Source organism: Scyliorhinus canicula, chromosome 7 (genome assembly GCF_902713615.1).
Source record: "Scyliorhinus canicula chromosome 7, sScyCan1.1, whole genome shotgun sequence".
Taxonomy (NCBI): domain Eukaryota; kingdom Metazoa; phylum Chordata; class Chondrichthyes; order Carcharhiniformes; family Scyliorhinidae; genus Scyliorhinus; species Scyliorhinus canicula.
The window spans coordinates 51031068-51052203 of record NC_052152.1 but is presented as its reverse complement, the minus strand read 5'-3'; the positions used below and the strand labels follow the sequence as shown (position 1 = coordinate 51052203).

Below are 21136 nucleotides of genomic sequence, written 5' to 3'. Positions count from 1 at the left end.
TAGTGAGTGTGAGCGGCATGGATGCAAGAGCAGATGATAAGCATGGTATGTGAGCTGAGTGGTCCCATGTAAGGCCTAAAGAAATGACTTGTGCAGGATGTTCGAGAAGATGATAAAGAGTGTGTGAAAGAATCATTGATGTACCTTCGGTAGGTGTGAGATCCCTGTCACTGTAATTTTGAAAATGCCTGATGGCTGGATGAAAGTGAGAGTTGAGAAAGGTTGACATACTCTGGTGGAGCGCATGAAATAATTCATCCTCTTCCTGTACTGAAGGGCTGCACTCTTCTGAGGTCCAAATGTGCTGACCTTCCTGGCAGCCTCTTGCCAACTGTCGTGGTGAGGATGGTGGCCATCCTGCTGCCATCTGTGGGGCAGAAGATCTCCCGCTGGTCCTGGACTGCCTGGAGGAGCCTCTCCAAACACTGGTCGCTGAATTTGAGTGCTGAGGATTTGCTGAATCTCAGATTCATCACTCCCCACAACAATACCTCCTGGGCTACAGAGAGTGAATACGTGAGTGGGTGCTGATTATATATGGTGCCAGAACTTCAACCTATGGGAGGTAACAGTGGAGTGGATGAATCCCAGCCTGTCCCACCAAGTGATTAGATGAGTTGCTTGTTTATTCATAAATAACGAGCTGAAAAGCAGCTAATCTGGAGTGAAGACTCGTCTAACAGGCCAGCAGGAATCATGCCGATTTTTCTGCCCACCACTGCTCTCAAGGCTGGCCTCGTCACAGAGGGGGTGAGTCTGGACGATGCAATGAGTCATTCAAAGTCCATAGACTTCAGCAGGAGTGTAAATTTCCTCTGGCAGAAAATTCCAGTTAGTCTCTGGAGTGGAAACTTCTTCCCAATTTAAAAAAAAAAAGTCATTCTGGGGGCATGTGCCTCACTGTCTTGGCCAGCATTTGTTGCCCATCCCTGACTGTACTTGGTATATCTCTAAATATAAATTACTTTGCTGTTCTAGGAACCTGCAGGAAGGGAGATGGCCAGCACATGACCCCATCTGTGCCATTTTCACTGGAGATTCCTCCCTCATTGATTATCTCTGAAGATAAGGATTTGTAGAAATCGAGGCAAATTGGCATTATTCTATGCACAATAAGCCATACATGATTCAAATGATTGAGTGCTTTTGCTGATTCAGTCACTGATCCTAATAGGTTGATAGACTAACCGGGATAGAGCCAAGACACATTTTATGCTTCCCTTAACCATTTTCAAATGATTAAGAAGATTCATTACCCCTCCCATCCTACCCTGTGAGAGAGGAAGGAAAAAGATGGTGATAAATTTACTCATGATTAGACCAAAGGTCCAAATGCATGGAGATGTTTTGAGTTGGAGCACCAAACTTATATTTTTAGGGAGTTTACATTGTATTCCCTCATTGTAACATTTATATATAACAAACATCTGGGTCTGTAACTTCATTATTCCATACATGCCCAAACTTGTAATTTTCTAACTTATGTATCCGGTGTACTTAAAGCTCAGCTTGCTAGAAACTATCTTCCTGCTCCAGATTGTGGTCGGGAACTGTCTGCAGGATTTTGCAATGTGAATTTGAAATACTCGTTTCAGTGCATAGGATCTAGATATCATCAAAGAGGTTTGCCATCTTCAAAAACTGTTAAAATTGCTTTGGGTCGATCTAATCATCCTCAAAACTGTTGTTTTATTATCTTTTATTTACTCTCGAGTATAAAACAAGTGTTTTTTTTTTAAAGAAATTATTTTAATTTGCTTCTCTAGGTCTTTAAACAGAAAGCTGCACAACTTGCTGAGAAGCTATTGCCTTCCTTTAACACCCCCACAGGCATCCCTTGGGCTATGGTGAATTTGAAGAGGTGAGCTTGCGTACCTAATGTTGCATTCTACATTGGTTGGGTGTGAAAAGACTAGAATTGAGTTTTACTGGCACTTGTGCTACAATGGCATCTAATCGCACTAAACACCAAATAAGGTAGGATAAATTTAAACTCGAGCAGTTAAGAGATTTTCAATCTGTTTTGCAGTTCACAGTGGCAGTATGATTGTAGTTTATGGACAACAGGATGTTGGATGAATGTAGGAGTTAAAATCACTGCAGTTTTGTTGAAATGCTGCATTATCGTTTTGTCCCAAAAAGCAAGTACAGCAAGCTTAATTTAAAAAAAAAAAATCGATTTTCACTTTTCAGTGTCGATATTGATGTGATGTGTCTATACGTGAACAAATGTGCTTGCATCTTCATGCCGATATCTGCATGTGTTCCGGGACTGGAACATACTTTGCAATGCTGAAAAGTTAGAAAATCTGAACAGTATTATAACTCTGGCCCATGTAGCTGTTGCACATTAGAAGCACAAACTAATAGATTGGTATGTACAATGTAACTACAATGCAAGATTACTAATTCCGGCAGCATATTTTTAAATATTGAGATATATTTAAGATGTAATATAATATAAATATTGAGATATAATATTTAAATATGGCATTTATTACTATTTTATGGAATGGACATCAATTGTTTTACACTGTAATTGTTGGAATGTTTAGGATCAATATTCATGAGTAACATATTCTCTGACATTAGACATCAAACCACCAATCGGTGTATTTTTTTCCAGAAAAGATAAAACATTCTTTCTTTGAAGGATTCATAAGTCTAGTTTTTTAGACTACTATTTTAAATCTACTATTTGGCTTCTATTTGACTTTTCTTTTTGAGCAATGAGATGATTTAGATTTAAATTAATTTCTTCACTTGTTTGAAGATTTTGAGCATTTCCTCTGCAAATCCATAAATATGTTGATTTTCTACTAATTTCAAGAAAGATTTGCATTAAAAATATTTTAAACGTAAGTAAATTTTCCATTAGTGTACTTAAGGTCATTTTCAAAAGCAAGAAAGCAAAAATGCTCATTTTATCAACTTGCAGGTTCTCAAAGGGTAACAGGTTTTAGTTGTGGTTTAAAAGTTTAAAATCCTTTTTACAAATTCTAAATTAGCATATTATCACGGAATCCTCAAACAGTCTTGCACCCGTTTCTTTGCATTTGATACATACCCACACCAGTAGGACACAAATACAGGCTATGGCCTATATTTGAAACTCCTTGACGTACTGATATTTTCCAAGGATTCTAGCCATTATAACACAATCTAGTTGCATTATGTATGTGATATACAGAATAGGGGCTGCAGGTTGGTCATATCTTGTCACTGTGCTTTTTCAACTTAGTGCATGAAAAGTATTTCTCTACTTGCACGACAACATGATGGGTTATGCAACACTTGTATTCAAAGTAAGAAGCATATTCTAACATATAGCACTCAGATTTAATGAGAAATGAAAAGATGTAAAGATTTATAGTTTGCCGGGGACGGAAAGAAGTAATCATGTGATGATCAACATTTAACTATGAAAGTATCATAAGACCTGCATTTGAGGAAGAATTGAAAAGACAGATTATTTTGCAGCAACATATGGTGAAGGGACAAATTGATACGTGAATTTAATATGTAGACCTCTACCAACTGTGTAGTATTTTATGGTATGGTAACCAAGATTGTCGTAAAAAAGCTACATTGCATTTTTATTACATGTCATGTATCCATTATTCAAACCCCTTGGGGCCAATTGCATTTCAGATAATTTTGGTTTTCGGAGACCGTAGTGGCATAGTGTTATTGGACTAGTAATTCAGAGACCCAGGATAATGATCTGGGGTCCAGGTTTGAATCCCACCACTGCAGATGATGGAATTTAGACTCAATAAAATAAAATATCTGGAATTAAAAGTCTAATGATGACCATGAAACCATTGTTGATTGTCAGAAAAACCCATCTTGTTCATGAATGTCATTTAGGGAAGGAAATCTGCAGTCCTTACCTGGCCTACATAAACCAGGGGCTGGTTTAGCTCACTGGGCTAAATCGCTGGCTTTTAAAGCGGACCAAGCAGGCCAGCAGCACGGCTCGATTCCCGTACCAGCCTCCCCGGACAGGCGCCGGAATGTGGCGACTAGGCTTTTCACAATAACTTCATTGAAGCCTACTCGTGACAAGCGATTTTTCATTTCATTTCATGTGATTCCAGACTCAACAATGTGGTTGACTCTTAACTGCCCCCTCATGGACAATTTGGGATGGGAATTAAATGTTGGCACAGCCTGCAATGCTCATGTCCCATGAACGAATAAAAAAAAATATAGACCCAGGCCTATTTACATTACAATAGCTGAAGCCTAAGCTAGCTATAGTGTAAAATAAATAAAATTAGCTAGAAAAGTAAGATGTACCACTGAAAAAGGGTACCTGTAATATGTTTCCACCTGTAGTGTCATCTGCAATTCTGCTTGTAGGGGAGGCTATGCAAAGTAAACAGTGTGGACAAACAACTAGACTTCCTGTGCTAAAGGTCGAGTATGGTTGGCAAGGTGCAGGCCGTGTTAGCTCAGGCCAGACTTCTGCGCTCAAGGTTGATGAAGTTCAAAAAAGTTAGGCTTTTGGATGTGTCCAGTTTTTGGATTTATGGATAAAGGATTCTGCATGTTTTATTAGGTCATTTGATTGTATTCTGTTATCACTTTTGAGGATATTCACATGGCTTTCCCCACATTCTGCAATCATTTTTTTAACTCCAGTGCAGAAAGTAGCTGAAATAATTTATAAATCCTTTTATTGCACTGTCCTTGAATTTCTGCGCAAAATTCCAGCTGTTTCCTATAATTGTATTTGTGAATTGGTTCTACAGAATAAATGTGAATGACTTTTTAAAATATGCATATTGGTGTCATTAATGTAACTTGATGTCCAATCTGCGCATAACAGTTGGTTCTAATTGAGCAGAACAATGTACACTATAGCTAATTGATATTTTTGGGATCAAGCATGAAGTAATTTATTTGGAATAGTACTCTTATTGCATCAAATGGTACTGCTAATTTGAGTGTATAGTCTTGTAAAACTACCGGCGTGATCATTGGAGAGAGACTTGTTTAAAACACAGGCTTGCAAATTTGAATAATTGGATTGGAATATGAGTAATAGAACCTAAATATTCATATTGTTAATACACAGTGTGTCTGTCTTAGAATGATTTCTAATGTAAACTATAGAGGATATTGAAGAATTGAGATTGTGATTTATTATCTGATTTGTATGTAAATAATTATTCTTTGCACATTGGCAATTCATGTTACTTTAAGGATGTTCCCTTGAGTGTCTTCATTAGGTAAGTCAAGTGCATAATTGATCACAAAATGACACCAAGGATGGTTGGTGGAATGCAAATTTGATTCTATCCCCCATTACATTCATTTTCCAGTGTCAGTCATACTGCTCCAGAAAGAAGATGATGGAGGGCAGGTGGCAATTGCTGAGGAATGGGATTAGAGTCTTGGATTCAGGGGGTGGGGTGGAGGGGTATGGGGATAGGGTATTGGTAAGAGCAGTGTTAATGGTGCCCATAGGGAATATCCCCTTATCCTGTGCCTTTGTTCATGTCTGTGCGATGCGCTACCCAATATCTTGTAGATTGAGATGTGGAATACAAGAGTAGAGAGCTAATGATACAGGCAATATTTACCATAATTTAGTATTGTGTGCCCTTTTGATCCTATCATGTAGAGTATGTTTAGTATAAATTCACCAGGATGTCCAGACGGTGAACTACGTTGAGAGGCAAGGGCTATTTCCACTGGAACAGAAAAGGACAAGAAGATTTTGCATATTGTTACATAGTATTTTTAGCACAGCAGCATGCCAGTTGACTCAATAGGTTTATGCTGGTTTTTGTTTCACATAAGGCTCCTTCGATTACCCCTTCATCCTTCTTCACCCCATCAACATATTTGATTTATTAGTATCTCAAATTTATAGCTCCTAGGTCTGATCTGCCCCCACAAGTGGGAACATCTTTTCTGCATATACCCTATCAAACTGAAGGTTAGCTCACCGTCAGTCATCTTTTCTCTTGAGAAAATAACCTCAGTATATTAATAATAATAATCTTTATTGTCACAAGTGGCTTACATTAACACTGCAATGAAGTTATTGTGAAAAGCCCCTAGTTGCTACATTCCGGCGCCTGTTCGGGTACACAGAGGGAGAATTTAGAATATCCAATTCACCTAACAGCATGTCTTTGAGAACTTGTGGGAGGAAAGTGGAGCACCCGGAGGAAATCCACGCAGACACGGGGGGAACGTGCAGACTCCACACAGTGACCCAAGCTGGGAATTGAACCTGGGACCCTGGAGCTGTGAAGCAACAGTACTAACAACTGTGCTACCATGCTGCCCCGACAGAGGCATATGAAAGACTGGTGGACCATGATGGTCAGAATGGGGCAATATAAGGTCCCTCATAAGAGATTGGTGGGCAAAATTAAAATGCATGGGATAGGGGCTAGTGTATTGGCATGGATAGAGAATTGGTTGGCAGGCAGGAAACAGTGGGAATAAATGGTCTTTTTCTGAGTGGCAGGCAGTGACTGGTAGGGTACCGCAGGAATCTGTGCTTGGGCCTCATCTGTTCATGGTATATTTAAATGACCTGGATGAGGGAACCAAATGTAACATTTCCACGGTTGCTGGCGACACACAACTGGGCGGAATTGAGTGATGAGGATGAGAGCAGGCTTCAAGGTGATTTAGACAAGTTGAGTGTGTGGGCAAACACATGGTAGATGCAGTACAATGTGGCTAAATATGAAGTTACATACTTTTTGTTATGAAAAACAGAAAGGAAGAGTATTATTTACATGTTGATATATTGGAAAGTCTGGATATTCGAAGATATTTGGGTGCCTTGTACACCAGTCAATGAATGTGGGGAGACAGATGCAGTAAGCAATTAGGATGACAAATGTATGCTGGCCTTCATTGCAAGAGGATTTGAGTTCAGAACTAGGGATGTCTTACTGCAGTTATACAGGGTCTTGGTGAGACCACACCTGGCATATTGCATGTAGTTTTAGTCTCCCTAACTAAGAGGATATACTTACCATAGAAGAAGTGCAGCGGAGGTTCATTAGGCTGATACCAGGGATGGTAGGATGTTCTATGAGGAGAGATTGTTTCGACTGGGCCTGTATTCACTGCAGGTTAGAAGGATGAGAGGAGATCTGACTGAAACGTATAAAATTCTAATAGGCTGGACAGACTAGATGCGGGGAGGATATTTTCCCTGGCTGGGGAACCTAAAACCAGAGGACCACAGTTTTAGCATACGGGGAAGACCATTTGGGACTGAGATGAGGAAACGTTTCTTCACCCTTAGGGTGGTGAACCTGTGGCGGTCAAGTCACTGAATGTATTCAAGAAAGAGGGAATGTTTTAGACCTTACTGGTATTAGGAGTAGAGGGAGTAAATAGGAATATGACATTGCGATAGAGGATCTGTCATGATTGAAGGGCCGAATGACTGTCTCATGCTCGTTTCTATGTTAAGACCATTTCCTCTGTTAATAACAAAGCTTTATTAATTTGCTACTGTCAGTAAGAGAATAAGTAAATTGATCAGCACAGACTTGCGAGCATGAAATGCTTTGCTATAGGGAGTAGTTGAGGCAGAGACGGTGGCATTTTAAAAAATCAGTGTTGGATAACTGCTTGAAGCAGGGAAGAATGCAGAACTATGCAGGATACCAAGGTAGTGCGATTTGTTTTCAAAAAGATAGCACAGCGTGACAAAGGGCTTTCTTTTATTTAGTTATCATCTATAATTTAGGAAATTATATTAAGAAAAATTGCCTTGCCTAACTCCATAACACACTGAATAGCCCTGATTCAGGAAAAGACTAACTGCATACACAGAATAATACCTTATAGTTAACAGACTGTGTAGTTCAGTACCCAGGATTATTGGTGTGTGATGCTTTAAAGCTGGTACTCCACAACAAATCTTTGGATTGATAAAAAATGTTATTTTTAAAAAATATTTTTTATTCTCCTTTTTCACATTTTGTCCCAAATTTACACCCAACAATAATCAGTAAAGAATGTAATGTCAATCCCCATATCAATAACAACGATCCCATCCTCCCACCAAACCCCAGACATTAGCCCGTGTGTTAACATACACAAATGACGAAAGAGGAATCACCCATAGTCACCATTAACACACAGTTCCCCCCTCCCCCCAACCCTCCCAGCCTCCACCCCCCCCCCCCCCCCCCATGTTCGATATGATCCAATTCTCGAAAGTGCATAATGAATAACGCCCATGAATTATAGAATCCCTCCATCCTTCCCGTCAGTTCAAATTTGATCTTTTCAAGCGTCAAGTCTTCCAGCAGGTCCCCATGCCAGGGCACGGTGGTGAGGGTGATCTCCACCCTAACACAATTGCCTTTTGGCTATCAATGAGGCGAAGGCTGCAACATCTGCCTCCGCGCCCGTTTCCAACCCCGGCTGGTCCAACACCCCGAATATGGCCTCCCGAGCGCCCGGGTCCAGTTTCACGTGCACCATTTGAGAGATTCCCCTAAAATCCTTCCTCCAGTAATCCTCCAGCTTTGGACAGGACCAAAACATATGAACGTGGCGTTCACCCTCCGGAGCACCTCACACCAGAACCCCTCCTCCATACCCTCTCCCAACTCTTCCTCCCACTTTGCCTTGATCCCTTCTAGCGGCGCCTTCTCCTCCAAAATAGCCCCGTAAACCACCGATACTACTCGATTCTCCATTCCCCCTGTCATCAGCACCTCCTCCAGCAATGTGGAAGCCGGCTCTACTGGGAAGCTCTGTATCTCCTTTCTGGCAAATTCTCGAACCTGCATGTATCTAAATATTTCTCCCTGCTCCACCCGTACTTTGCTCCCAGCTCCTTCAATCCTGCTAAACGACCCCTAAGAAACAAATCTTTTAGTATCCTAATTCCTTTTTCCTCCCATCTTCGAAACTTTGCAACCCACGTCCCTGGCTCAAATCTATGGTTCCCCCGAATTGGCATTTACCTTGACTCTGCGTCCAACCCGAAGTGCTGTCGATACTGCCTCCAAATTCTCAACAAAACTATTACTATTACTACCGGACTCCTTCAGTATCTCCCTGGGGCCGTCGGGAGCGGTGCTGTCGCTAGCGCCTTCAGTCCTGACCCCCTACCCAAACTCTCCTCCGTTCTGACCCATTGGGAGTCAACCCCTCTGACCCAGCTCCGTACCTTCTCCACATTTGCCGCCCAGTAATAATACATCAGGTTCGGAAGACCAAACCCCCGCCTGCCTTCCTTTCTGCAGTAGCACCTTTTTACTTCTGGCCACCTTCCCTCCCCAAATGAACGAGGTAATGATCCCTTCAATCTCTAAAAAATGCCTTTGGCAGGAAAATCGGCAGGCATTGAAAAATAAACAGGAATCACGGCAGCACATTCATTTTAACCGCCTGTACCCGACCCGCTAGTGACCGAGGGAGACCATCCCACCTTGCCAGATCAGCTTTCACCCTCCCCACCAAACTAAGTGTTATAGTGCAACCCAGTAACTTTCCTCTTGTTTAAATTTCTGGCTTAAGTACAACCATCTTCTGTGTTGTCAAGGTGTGCTGAACAGTGAGAGTCTGCTTATACTTGATTGTCTTTAGTGTGGCATTAAACATTTCCATGTTATTTACTGGCTTTACAGCAGGACGTAGATAGGTTGGAGACGTGGGCAGAGAATAGCAAATGGAGTTTAATCCGGGCAATTGTAAGGTAATTCATTTTGGTAGGTCTAACATAGAGAGGAAATATATCGTAAATGGCAAAATCCTTTAGGAATATAGAAAGTCAGAGATTTGGGTATGCAGGTCCACAGATCTTTGAACATGGCAACACAAGTAGACAAGGTAGTCAAGAAAGCATACGGAATGCTCGCCTTCATTGGACGGGACATTAAGTATAAAAACTGGAAAGTAATGCTACAGTTGTATAGAACCTTGGTAAGGCCGCACTTGGAATATTGCGTACAATTCTTGTCACCACACTGCCAGAAGAATGTGGAGGCTTTGGAGAGGGTGCAGAGGTGGTTTATGATGTTGCCTGGTCTGGAGGGTGTTAGCTATGTGGAGAGGCTGAATAGACTCGGTCTGTTTTCATTAGAAAAACGGTGGTTGAGGGGTGACCTGATAGAGGTCTACAAGATTATGAGGGGCATGGATAGAGTGGATGGGCAGGCACTCTTTCCCAGGGTGGAGGAGTCAGTCACCAGGGGGCACAGGTTAACGGTCTGTGTGGCAAAGTTTAGAGGCGATGTGCGAGGCAGGTTTTTTACGCAGTGCCTGGAACGCCGGGGGAGGCTGTGGAAGCAGATACATAACTGCTTTCAAAAGGCATCTTGACAAATACAAGGATAGGATGGGTATAGAGGGATACGGCACAAAGATGTGCTGAGGGTTTTGACCAAGGTTGGTATCATGACCGGTACAGGCTTGGAGGGCCGAAGTGCCTGTTCCTGTGCTGCATTGTTCTTTGTATTGTTCAGAAGTGAGAATAACCCTTACCTGAAACCCGCCAAAGGGGGTCACCAAATTCCTTCATTTGATGGGTATAAGGTTTATGGGCACTGAAGTTGCCAATGTGGATATGTAGAACTGCACATTACCATTCTTATTAAAACCCTTTTCAGATTTTCTGACTTGATTGCCTGCAAAATATGGATCACCAAGTCAAGTAGCACAATGCCTTTAATTGAAGATAGCTTTGTACCCTTTAGTGATACTAGCATAGTGAATGAAGTTCATCTTCAATGGTGGTGTCATTGATTTGGTCTTTTCAGACCTGAAATCAAATTTGTTTGCTCATTGTCTCAACATTTGGCTTTGAATCACTTTTTTATATTTTAGAAGTACAGTTATCGACTAAACTGGAGTTTGGAAATGTCTAGGATTCATGTCGTAACATCATGTCAGGCTTTGATAAAATTGCTCTATTTCTGGGTTATGGTAATGTCATTGTGGTTAAATACTGCTTTGCTCTGCAATCAAATTGGTGGCAAAGTTCCAATTTCTGCAACTGAATTATTCCTGTAACTTCTATTCACTGACTTGTTTGTGCTTGGACTGATGAGATGTGTTTTTAGTTTCTTTGATCAAAAATTAAGGGAACTATGTAAACTGGGAATATTACTTATCTTGCCCAATTCCCACACCCCACATTCTACCACCTACATTAATTTTGAGGAAGGGAAGAAAACAGATTGAATTAACTTGCATATGATTTTAGCATAAGCTTGCTCAAGAAAAACTAATGTTCGCTGTGGGTGTGGGAAAGAGGAAAGATTGCACAAATTAGGCCTTTTTTTGCTAGAATTTAGAAGGTTAAGGGTAATCTGATCGAAGTATTTAAGATATCAACAGGAAAGACAGGGTAGATAAAGATAGTCTAAAAATGAGGGTAAGAACTCGCTCCCACAAACAAGCAGTTGAAGCTAGAACAGTTGCTAAATTTAATTTCGCGATGGATAGATTTTTGTTAAGCAAAACCAAAGGCAGCTATATGGAGTTAGGCCACAGACCAGCCATGATCTCGTTAAATGGCGGTACAGACTTGAGGGGCTGTTGTTCCTCTTTTCGTATTATAAAATATTCTGCTACACTTTTTCGGAATAATTGATCATTAGAACATGTAGTCTTTGTGACTTTGTCTACAGCCTTGTCATGTGGTATGTTTAAGGTAAATGGTGGTGAGAGGTGCAATTTGTAACTGAGCATGCCTCTCTTTTTCCAGTGGGATAGGCCGTAATTATGTATGGGCCTCGCAACAAGCAAGCATTCTTGCAGAGTTTGGCTCTCTTCATTTGGAGTTCCTCCACATTTCCTGTTTATTGGGCAATCCTGTTTATGAGGAGAAGGTAAAATCTGGGAGCAGATATGCCTAGTATTGATGTGCAACACTAAACTGCATTGCATGATTCTGAGAGTGGTCATGTTAACAGTTTTCTGCTGTTACTGTTGGTCTTTGTTTTGTTTCTAACCCATTTTAGAGATGTTTTCCCCATATACACTGCTGTTTTTAGCCAGAAATCCTTTACCAAGTATGAGTCGGGAAAGTACATGTTTTCACAAATCATTGGCATAGTTTATTAATGGAGGTCATAGTATTTGGTGTGGCATAAAGCTTTGATCTTGCAGTGTGATATTTTACGTGAGTTAAACTTCAATGATAAATAACATCCATTAATAGAATTGTTGATTTTCAGTTTGCGTTTTACTACTTGACAAAATTTATTATGTGAATGTCCAGAGTGAAGTCTTTTGCATTGAGTCAGTAGGGTTCAGTTGGTCGGTTTAGATCTTTGAGCTATTAACCTAAACTGTCTTTGTTCAGCATTTTTGGAAGTATTGTCCTTCATTGAGATGATAAGTGGAAGTCATGTGTATCTTTTCTGGTTAAAGATCAAGAACCCAAAGCATTACTTGACAACCTTAAAAGGAACTTTTGTTGGGGTCCTAGATGACATTGCTATTTTAGCTGTTGGAGTTTTAAAATAAAAGCACAGATTCCTTCAGTACTTCAGTGCCTATATTCATGGAATCCTCCCTAGTGCAAGAGTATTGTCCAATCTTCATTGAACATCCCATGTACAGTAGTAATTTAAATGTGTGAACTTAGACTCTTCAACTTCTTGATTGTGGACATGGAGCTCCCCACCAAGTCACAAACCATCCTGACCTGGAGCTATATTATTATTATTTCCCTGTCACTGGATCAGAATTGTGGGACTCCCTTTCTAACAGCACTGTGGGTGTATCTACACCATATGGACTGCAATAGTTCAAGAAGGTCACTCATCACCACCTTATCTAGGGCAATTATGAATGAGCCACAAATGTTGGCCTTGCCATCAACATGCACATCCCATTAAAGATTTTTTGAAAATCTGGTTTGTGCACTATCCTAAAATCACCTGGATTGAGCAGCAGTGTGGCAAATTGAGACAATCTGATTATTTAAAGCTATTGTATCACCTAATGCCTTTTTCAGAAGTTAATAAAAGTCATCCAGTGTTCAAATGTAGACCTGGAATCTGGATTATCTTTCTTTCCATGTATTTATTTCCTTCACTTCTTCTGATCTCAAGTAGCTTAAAAGGTAAGAACAGACCTCGTACGTTTTTACTGGTAACACCTGTCATGTGAGAGTACCTTCAAGAAATGGGTGTTTATAAATGGGTGTGTATATAAGTATCTGTAGTGGGTACCTTTGAGAAATGGGTGTTTATTACTGCAGTGATATCAGAGTGAGTGGAGCTGAGCTGTCTATCAGCTTTTTACTTTAGTTTTAGGCTGTTTGCTGCAGGGTGTGTTTTAGTTTTGTTTTCAGAGCTGGATATCTGCAGTCACAGCCAGAAGGTGTATTAGAGTGTCTCTCTCTAATCTAAAGAATGTAAATTGCTCCTTTGGTTATTTAAAACTAATAACTGCTCTTAGTTGTGACTTTAACCTGATGTGCTTCTGCTGAAAGGATTTTTAAAAAAAGTTCTGGATGTTACAAGGACAGCTTAAGAATTACTTAGTGTTGTATTCTTTCGGGGTTTGTATTTGAATTAATGGTTGCTAAGATGTTCACTATGTTTGGAAAAGGTTAACTTGAGTTTATAGAATAAACATTGTTTTGCTTTAAAAAAAAATTACTTTTCCATTTCTGCTGTACCACACCTGTAGAGTGGGCCATGTGCTCCCCATACTACAATCTATTAAAAGTTGTGGGTCAGGTAAACTCCATTTTACACTTTGGGGTTCTCTAAACCCTGGCCCTAACACACCTTAATAGTCCACAGATCTTGACTGTCATAACATTAAACGCAAGCAGGTCTTCCTGTCTTGCATAAGACCTCTGTCACTTTCAGTATTAGAGAAGGGGATGGTCAATTGATGTACGTAAATCAGTGAACGTTCCCCTTAGTTGCCTTGCTTTTGAAAAATGATGACTTCTAAAACGACTGACTGCCCTTGATGGCAGATACCTTGATTATTTTTTGTGTGGCATGTTACTGTGTTCTAGTAAATCAGTTGTTTTGTAGACTAGAACAGCAGCCAGTCTGTTAGATTTCACAAGCAACAAATGAGATAAACGATCAGTAAATCTACTTTGGTTGGCCATATACGAAGGATGTATCCTATTCTTTTCTGGATAAAACTATGGGATTTCTTTAAATTCATTGAGTAGCACCTCTGAAGGACAGCACGTCCAGCTTTTCACAGCATTATGCTGGTGTGTCAAACCAGATTATGGGTTGAAGTCCTGATCCAGTGCTTGAACCCGCCACAGTGAACTGCAAGATTTTATTGAAGCTAGTCTTATTTGCTTTGTCATTCTGATGGGGCAGTCGTTGTGGCAATTTCATTTGGGCCACAGTTTGTCCTCAGCGGTTAATCTACTGTCACACACAATTGTCACTTTGCCTGTGGGACCCAAGTTATTTATGCCTTGGTCAGAATAATTTATGTAGCGTTGTTCAGAATCCCTTTGTGCAAACCGTAGTGGAAACAAAGAATAGTTGACTATTATTTTCATCTTAAAAGTAGAAGCCTGCATCAATTGTTAGACGTATTAGATGCTGTGGTATGAAGAGATAAAAGTTCTGTTCCTTTTTCACCAACACACTTTTATTTCTTCCAACAGTCTGCACAAAACTCTACACGTCACCAGACCCAGAGGCCACCTGAAGCCACTTTACATATCAGTGTCAATTATTGGACACTTAACATAAATGAGACAACTAATTGCAATGTCTCTTAACCCATTACTTAACAGCAATGGTAAATCCACGATTGCTTCCTAGGCCCCTCCTGATTACTTTTTGCTACTTGAAGCAGTTTAATAATTACACTTGATGAGCATTACTATGCATATATCAATGCTTCAGAGATAGAACTTTGATAACTGGTGTTCACTGGTGAAGCAGAACTGTGTGTGTGTGTGTGTGTGTGTATATTAGGTATGAATGTGAGGTAACTGCATGTGTCTTCAAATGTACTATTCCAAATATACTATTAATGTATAGGATTCACAAGCCTTAAAGAACATTCATAAAGGATTGCATTGCTTACTGTTGATGCTCAATTTGATTCTGGACCAGTGTCCATTAGTGCATCAGCCCATATTTTCAAAAGAATGGTTTTGAAAACAAATATTTTTGTGTCTTTTTCCTGATTTTGGCATCTGTCTCTGATGCCGTTTCTCCGCTTGTGTTTAGGCATTCTAACATTCTATAATTCAGAAAATTCCAAAGTTTAAAAATGCCTTGCTTCCCAAGCATTTTGGGCTGGAGAGGTTATAATGTATCTTGTCCGTAAGCAAGCTAGGCCAAAGCAGAAGCTGAGTTCATGGTCAGAGTTAGGATTCATGTGGATAATGTTGGTATATTTGTGTTGGCAATGTTAAGGTAGCCATGGGTTAGATGTGGACTTGTTAGGCTAGGCCTAGAATCAAAGTCATTACATGACTGATGTTTGGACGTAGTTTGAGATCCGAAATGACTACTAGATGATGAGAAAGTTAGCAGCAATCAGTGGAGATACCAGTGAGCAGTGGCAAATGAAAAGAGGTTATTGATATCAAATTTAAGAAATTCTAAGTCATATGGCCCTAATGGCTTATTCAACTACCAATAAATAAACATTGAACTAAGGATGGGCTGACATCCACATAGATGCAGAAACTAGATTGTTTTGAATGATCATTTTAGTACAATTGAAATTGATGGTAAGATTCTAAATTTCAATTGAACACCTTCTGAAGACGAGAATAACCATTTTTTTAAAGGTAGGATTGAGAAAATGCTGCAAATATAGTCTTGCAAAAGATGTATAACCGTTTTGCATGGTAGAACGTCAATGACATTGCTTTAACATGTGCTTTTGAGTGAGGAGACTATCTAATGACAACTTCTACATGACATTCACAAGAAATTGTTAAAAGATTAAAAAGTGTTTAAGATCTAATGAAGATGATGCCACTATTGGTCACCAAATATTTATTTCATGTTTACATTGTAAGATTTTGTTTTATCTCTCTGAAATGGCTATTTAAGTTATCCCTGATGAAGTAGTCATTAGGATCTGTTTGCTTGCAGTTTTTAGTGTGCTTAACCATCTGATCACTGGCTTTGCTCTTCTGTTTGTGATTATATGTTTGTTGTTGCCTGGGTTCTTGATTTGCCAGTGGTGTTGGACGGAACTGGGGATGGGCATCTGCTGGGAGTAGCATTTTGTCTGAATTTGGGACTCTGCATTTGGAGTTTGTGCATCTGAGCTACCTGACAGGGGACCCCATCTACTACAAAAAAGTAAGTGAGTGCTAGACAATTATTATATAGCATGGTACTACTCCAGTCATAATGCTCTAATTATAATATGTGAGAAGCTACTGAATGTTAATTTCCAACATTTCTACTTATTGGGGTGCATTTCAGATAGTTGCTTGGCTTCTGAAAAATTGTTTGGACAGTTCATCTTAGATGATGTATTACATTTCTGTTCATGAATGAAAAATGAATAAAACGCTGACCATAACTATAGGTGTGTCCTTCAAATCGGTAAGTTATCGGAGAAAGGGACAACTCATAGTTACAGTTATCTAGTAACTTGTGCTTTAGGATTCATGACCCTAAGTTCATGATTTGAAATCCCAGCAGTTGATGCTGTAATATTGAATTCAAATATCCATTAGTTTTGTTGTATGACATCAAGAAATTGCCACAAAACAGCCAGATTGTCGTCATAAATCTAATTGGTTTGCTAATACCCTTCAGGGTTAGAACATGCCACACCTACCAAATGTAAGTCCTTTATTTAGTCTTCAATGCCCTCAAGTTTGTTGGGACTGGAAAATGTTGCTCAGATTTATTTGATGCTTGTAGCTTTGTGGATAGAGAACTGAAACAACAACCCTTCAATTTAGTGCAACTTCAGCCATGAATTATATAAATGGTTAATCTTTTGAGTACAGAATATTAATTGCAAAATTTTAAATTGTGTATATTTATTATGACGAAAGCTATTCTGAATTAGAATTAGTGTAATATTTGGTGTAATATTTGGTGTAATAACTGTTGCACTCTTAATCTGCAATCTTGAAATTAACAAAAATCTCATTCTGATTTAGAAAGTGTTTTTAATCAGTTAAATTTGAATCTACAATGTCATTGTCATTTTGATCAGAGACAATGTAGTTCATCTGCACATATGGAATGCTACTTAAACATTCCAATGTCGTGTTTGATGCGAATCTCAGTTCTCAGCCACCAGACTGCCTATTGATTCGCAGTGAGCACGCAACCTGCATATGAATATGTGCATTGGTATTTATAGTGGGTAGGGTTTTTCAAAATCCTATCTCCTGAAACAGGTAATACATGATTGGCCTGGTACTCTAGTAATCACATTTTCTCGGTAAAATATTTTGGGGATTCAGGTCTGAGAACTGATATTTGAATCTGCTTGTCTTAGTTCCACATTGCAAGCATGTCTGTGTTTGTGACAGAGTAATTTAACGGTAGCATTAGTGAAGGCCATAACTTGGACCACCTGAATAATGGCACAGTGGCTAGCACTGCTGCCTCACAGCACCAGGGACCCAGGTTCAATTCGGCCATGGGTGTCTGTGTGGAGTTTGTATGTACTCCCCATGATTCCTCGGAATGCTCTGGTTTCTTCCCACAGGTTAGGTGCATTGGCCATGCTAAATTGCCCCTTAGTGTCCAAAGATGTGTAGTTAGGTGGGATTATTGGAATACGGTGCTCTTTCAGAGGGTTGGTGCGGACTCGATGGGTCGAAGGCCCTCCTGCTGCACTGTAGGAATTATATGTTTGATACATTCTTACCTGAAAGACGATGATAAAGATAATTGTTAAATTTGTGGAAATAATGAATATAATAGAAATAAAAGAACTTTGATGATTGGAAATGAATATAAATAGTACCACAATTGACAAAATACATTTTGAAACTAATTGCAGGTGTTGCACATTCGGCAGTTGTTGCAGAAAATGGATAGACCAAATGGCCTCTACCCAAACTACCTTAATCCAAGGACAGGGCGTTGGGGCCAACGTGAGTATTATTTTGTACTTGGAGAATAATTGTTCACAGGACTGTAGGTCCGATTTTAGGTCATGCTAATTGGGCAAAGTGCTTTTGAAATGCCATGTATTTATTTTTTTAAATCCTGTTCAATAAGCTTGTTACTTGATGCACTATGAGGCTAATTTTAAAAACTGTTCTGAGCATTGAACCCTGATTTCACAATTGGTAACTGATAAAATCAGAGCTACAGATTTAATTCTAGTCAGGCTCTGTGCTGAGGGCAAAGCTTTTTAAAATTTCACCACCTATTTATTTGATGTTAAAAGTAGTTGATTCTAATTATCTGGTTCTTATTTTCCAAAATTGTATGTATGTTTATTGGATTCAAATGTTAACCATTTGAGTTCTTCTTTAACAGCCTAGTTAACAATACTTTATTCCTTTGCTCCAAATGCCACCGTTGACCATTTTTTTTTCAAAGACACTGCAACAAATGGCCCTCCAAAAAGCTGAACCTATGCTGAGTGCTGCTGACTATCCTTCCTTTTCTCCTTCTTGTAAAAAGTCTTGTAATTGGGGTGGAACTTGACTGAGCCAGGCCATTTTCATCTGTCGTATTTTTTTATTTTCATTGATAAGAATGGGGAAAGATGCAAATAGAGTTGGTAACTTACTTTCGGTTAAGATCTGATCCATTCCATTTCATTGTCCCAAGTTTACTACAGAAATATTGTTGGAAGAACCTAAGGCACATCCAATTGGTTGGAATATAGACAATGTACCACACAGAAGGGAGGCCGTTCGGCCCATTGTGTCTGCATCCATGAAGAGCTGCCATTCTAATCCAACTTTCCTGCATTTGACCTGTAGGCCAAGCTATAGTTCTTCAGCCAGACATCCAAGTATGTTTTAAATGTGGTGACAATTTATGCCCCTGTCACATTTTCAGGCAGTGACTTCCAGGTGCTACCACCTTCTGGATGAAAAACTGTTTCCTCACCTCCCCTCTAATTATTCTATCAGCTACTTTAGGTAAATGCCCACTGTTTTTTGACCTCTCTGCTAAGGTAAATAGGTTGTCCCTATTTACTCTAGGCCCCTCAATTAAGTCACTCCATAGAATCCTCTGTTCCAAAGAAAACAACCGTTGCCTATTAGATCTTTCCTCAGCTAAAGTTTTCCGGTCCTGGCAAGATCCTCTTAAATCTGCCCCTCAAACTCTCCGGTGCAGTCACTTTCTGTCATGAAAGCAAAAAATACTGGACAATCTCAGCAGGTCTGACAGCATTTGTGGAGAGAGAAGGGAGCTAACATTTTGAGTCTGGATGACTCTTTGTCAAACCTTTGACAATAGTCACTCGTATTGCTATGGGTCTGGAGTCAAATGTAGGCCAGACGAGGTAAAGATCGCAGATTTCCTTTCCTAAAGAACTTTAGTGCACCTGATGGGTTTTTACAACAATCAATGATAGTTTCATGGACTAGGTATGAATTGCAGGTTTTATTAATCTAATTTAAATTCCACCAACTGTTGGGATTTGAACCTGTATCACCAGGGCAGTAGTCTGGACTCTAGATTACTAATTCAGTGATACTGCCATTAATCCACCATCTCCCCCTATAGAGAAAACAAAATCCATAGAATCCTGCAGCGAGGAAGGAGGCCATTCAGCTCATCAAGTCTGCACTGACCCTCCAAAAGAGCACTCTCCACCTAGGCCCAATCCTTGCCCTATCGCGTTAACCCCCCATGCAGTGATCATGGTCAATCCACCTAACCTGCATACCTTTGACCTGTGGGAGGAAACCGACACGAGGAGAATGTGAAAACGCCACACAATTAGTAACCCAAAGCCAGAATTGAACCCGAGTCCCTGCCACTGAGGCAACAGTGTTAACCACTGTGCCACAACAATGTGGTTGATGTTCTGAACCAAAAAGCATCTTTGGCAATTAATTTTGGTAGATTAGGTGAGGCGATTGCATAGTGGTATTGTCGCTGGACTAGTAATCCAGAGACCCAGGATAATGATCTGGGGACCCAGGTTCGAATCCCACCACGGCAGGTGATGGAATTTAAACTCAATAAAATATCTGGAACTAAAAAGTCTAATGAGGACTACACAACCATTGTTGATTGTTGTAAAAACCCATCTGGTTCACTAATGTCCTTTAGGGAAGGAAATCTGCCATCCTTACCTGGTCTGGCCTACATGTGACTCCAGACCCACACCAATGTGGTTGACTCTTAAATGCCCTCTGAAATGGCCTAGCAAGCCACTCAGTTGCATTCAACTGCTACGAAAACACAAAAAAGGAATGAAACCGGCGGACCACCTGGCATTGAACCAGGCACTGGAAACGAAGATGGCAAACCCAGCCCTGACGACCCTGCAATGTCCTCCTTACTAACATCTGGGGCTTGTGCCGAAGTTGGGAGAACTGACTCACAGACCCATTAAGCAACAGCCTGATATAGTCATGCTCACAGAATCAAAAGTTAAAGACAATGTCCCAGACATCACTATCACCATCCCTGGGTTTGTCCAGTCCACTGGCAGATGGCGTCACAGTGGTATACAGTCGGGAGGGAATTGCCCTGGGAGTCCTCAACATCGGCTCTGGACCCCATGAAGTCTCGTGGCTTCAGGTTAAAGCTGTGCAGGGAAACCTCTTGCTGATTACCACGTACCAACCACCATCAGCTGATGAATCAGTACTCCTCCATGTTGAACACCACTTTGAGAAAGCACTGAGGGTGGCAATGGCGCAGAATATATTCTGGGGGACTTCAATGTGGCTCGATAGTGCCACCACAGACCGAGGTGGCCGGGTCCTAAAGGACATGGCTGCTGAACTGGGACTGCAGCAAATGGTGAGGAAACCAACAAGAGGGAAAAACATACTTGACCTCATGCTTACCAAACTGCTTGCTGCAGATGCATCTGTCAATGACTGTATCAGTAGATGTAACCACCGCACAGTCCTTGTGGAGACAAAGTGCCGTCTTCACATTGAGGATACCTTTTGTCGTGTTGTGTGGCACTATCGCTGTGCTAAATGGGATAGACTTTGAGCAGATCTAGCAACTCTAGACTGGGTATCCATGAGGTGCTGTGG

At 40.3% G+C, this 21136-nt stretch overlaps 1 protein-coding gene across 3 annotated transcripts in view; it reads left to right on the top strand.

Annotated features, from left to right (window-relative positions):
• The window catches only part of man1a2 (mannosidase, alpha, class 1A, member 2), a 120077-nt gene that overhangs the window by 62943 nt on the left and 35998 nt on the right, over positions 1-21136 (top strand). For all 3 annotated transcript variants that reach the window (XM_038802008.1, XM_038802009.1, XM_038802010.1), the window contains exons 6-8: positions 1767-1861; positions 16154-16277; positions 17950-18043. In XM_038802008.1, the coding sequence (XP_038657936.1) occupies positions 1767-1861; positions 16154-16277; positions 17950-18043 (313 nt within the window). The remainder of the gene's footprint in view (positions 1-1766; positions 1862-16153; positions 16278-17949; positions 18044-21136) is intronic.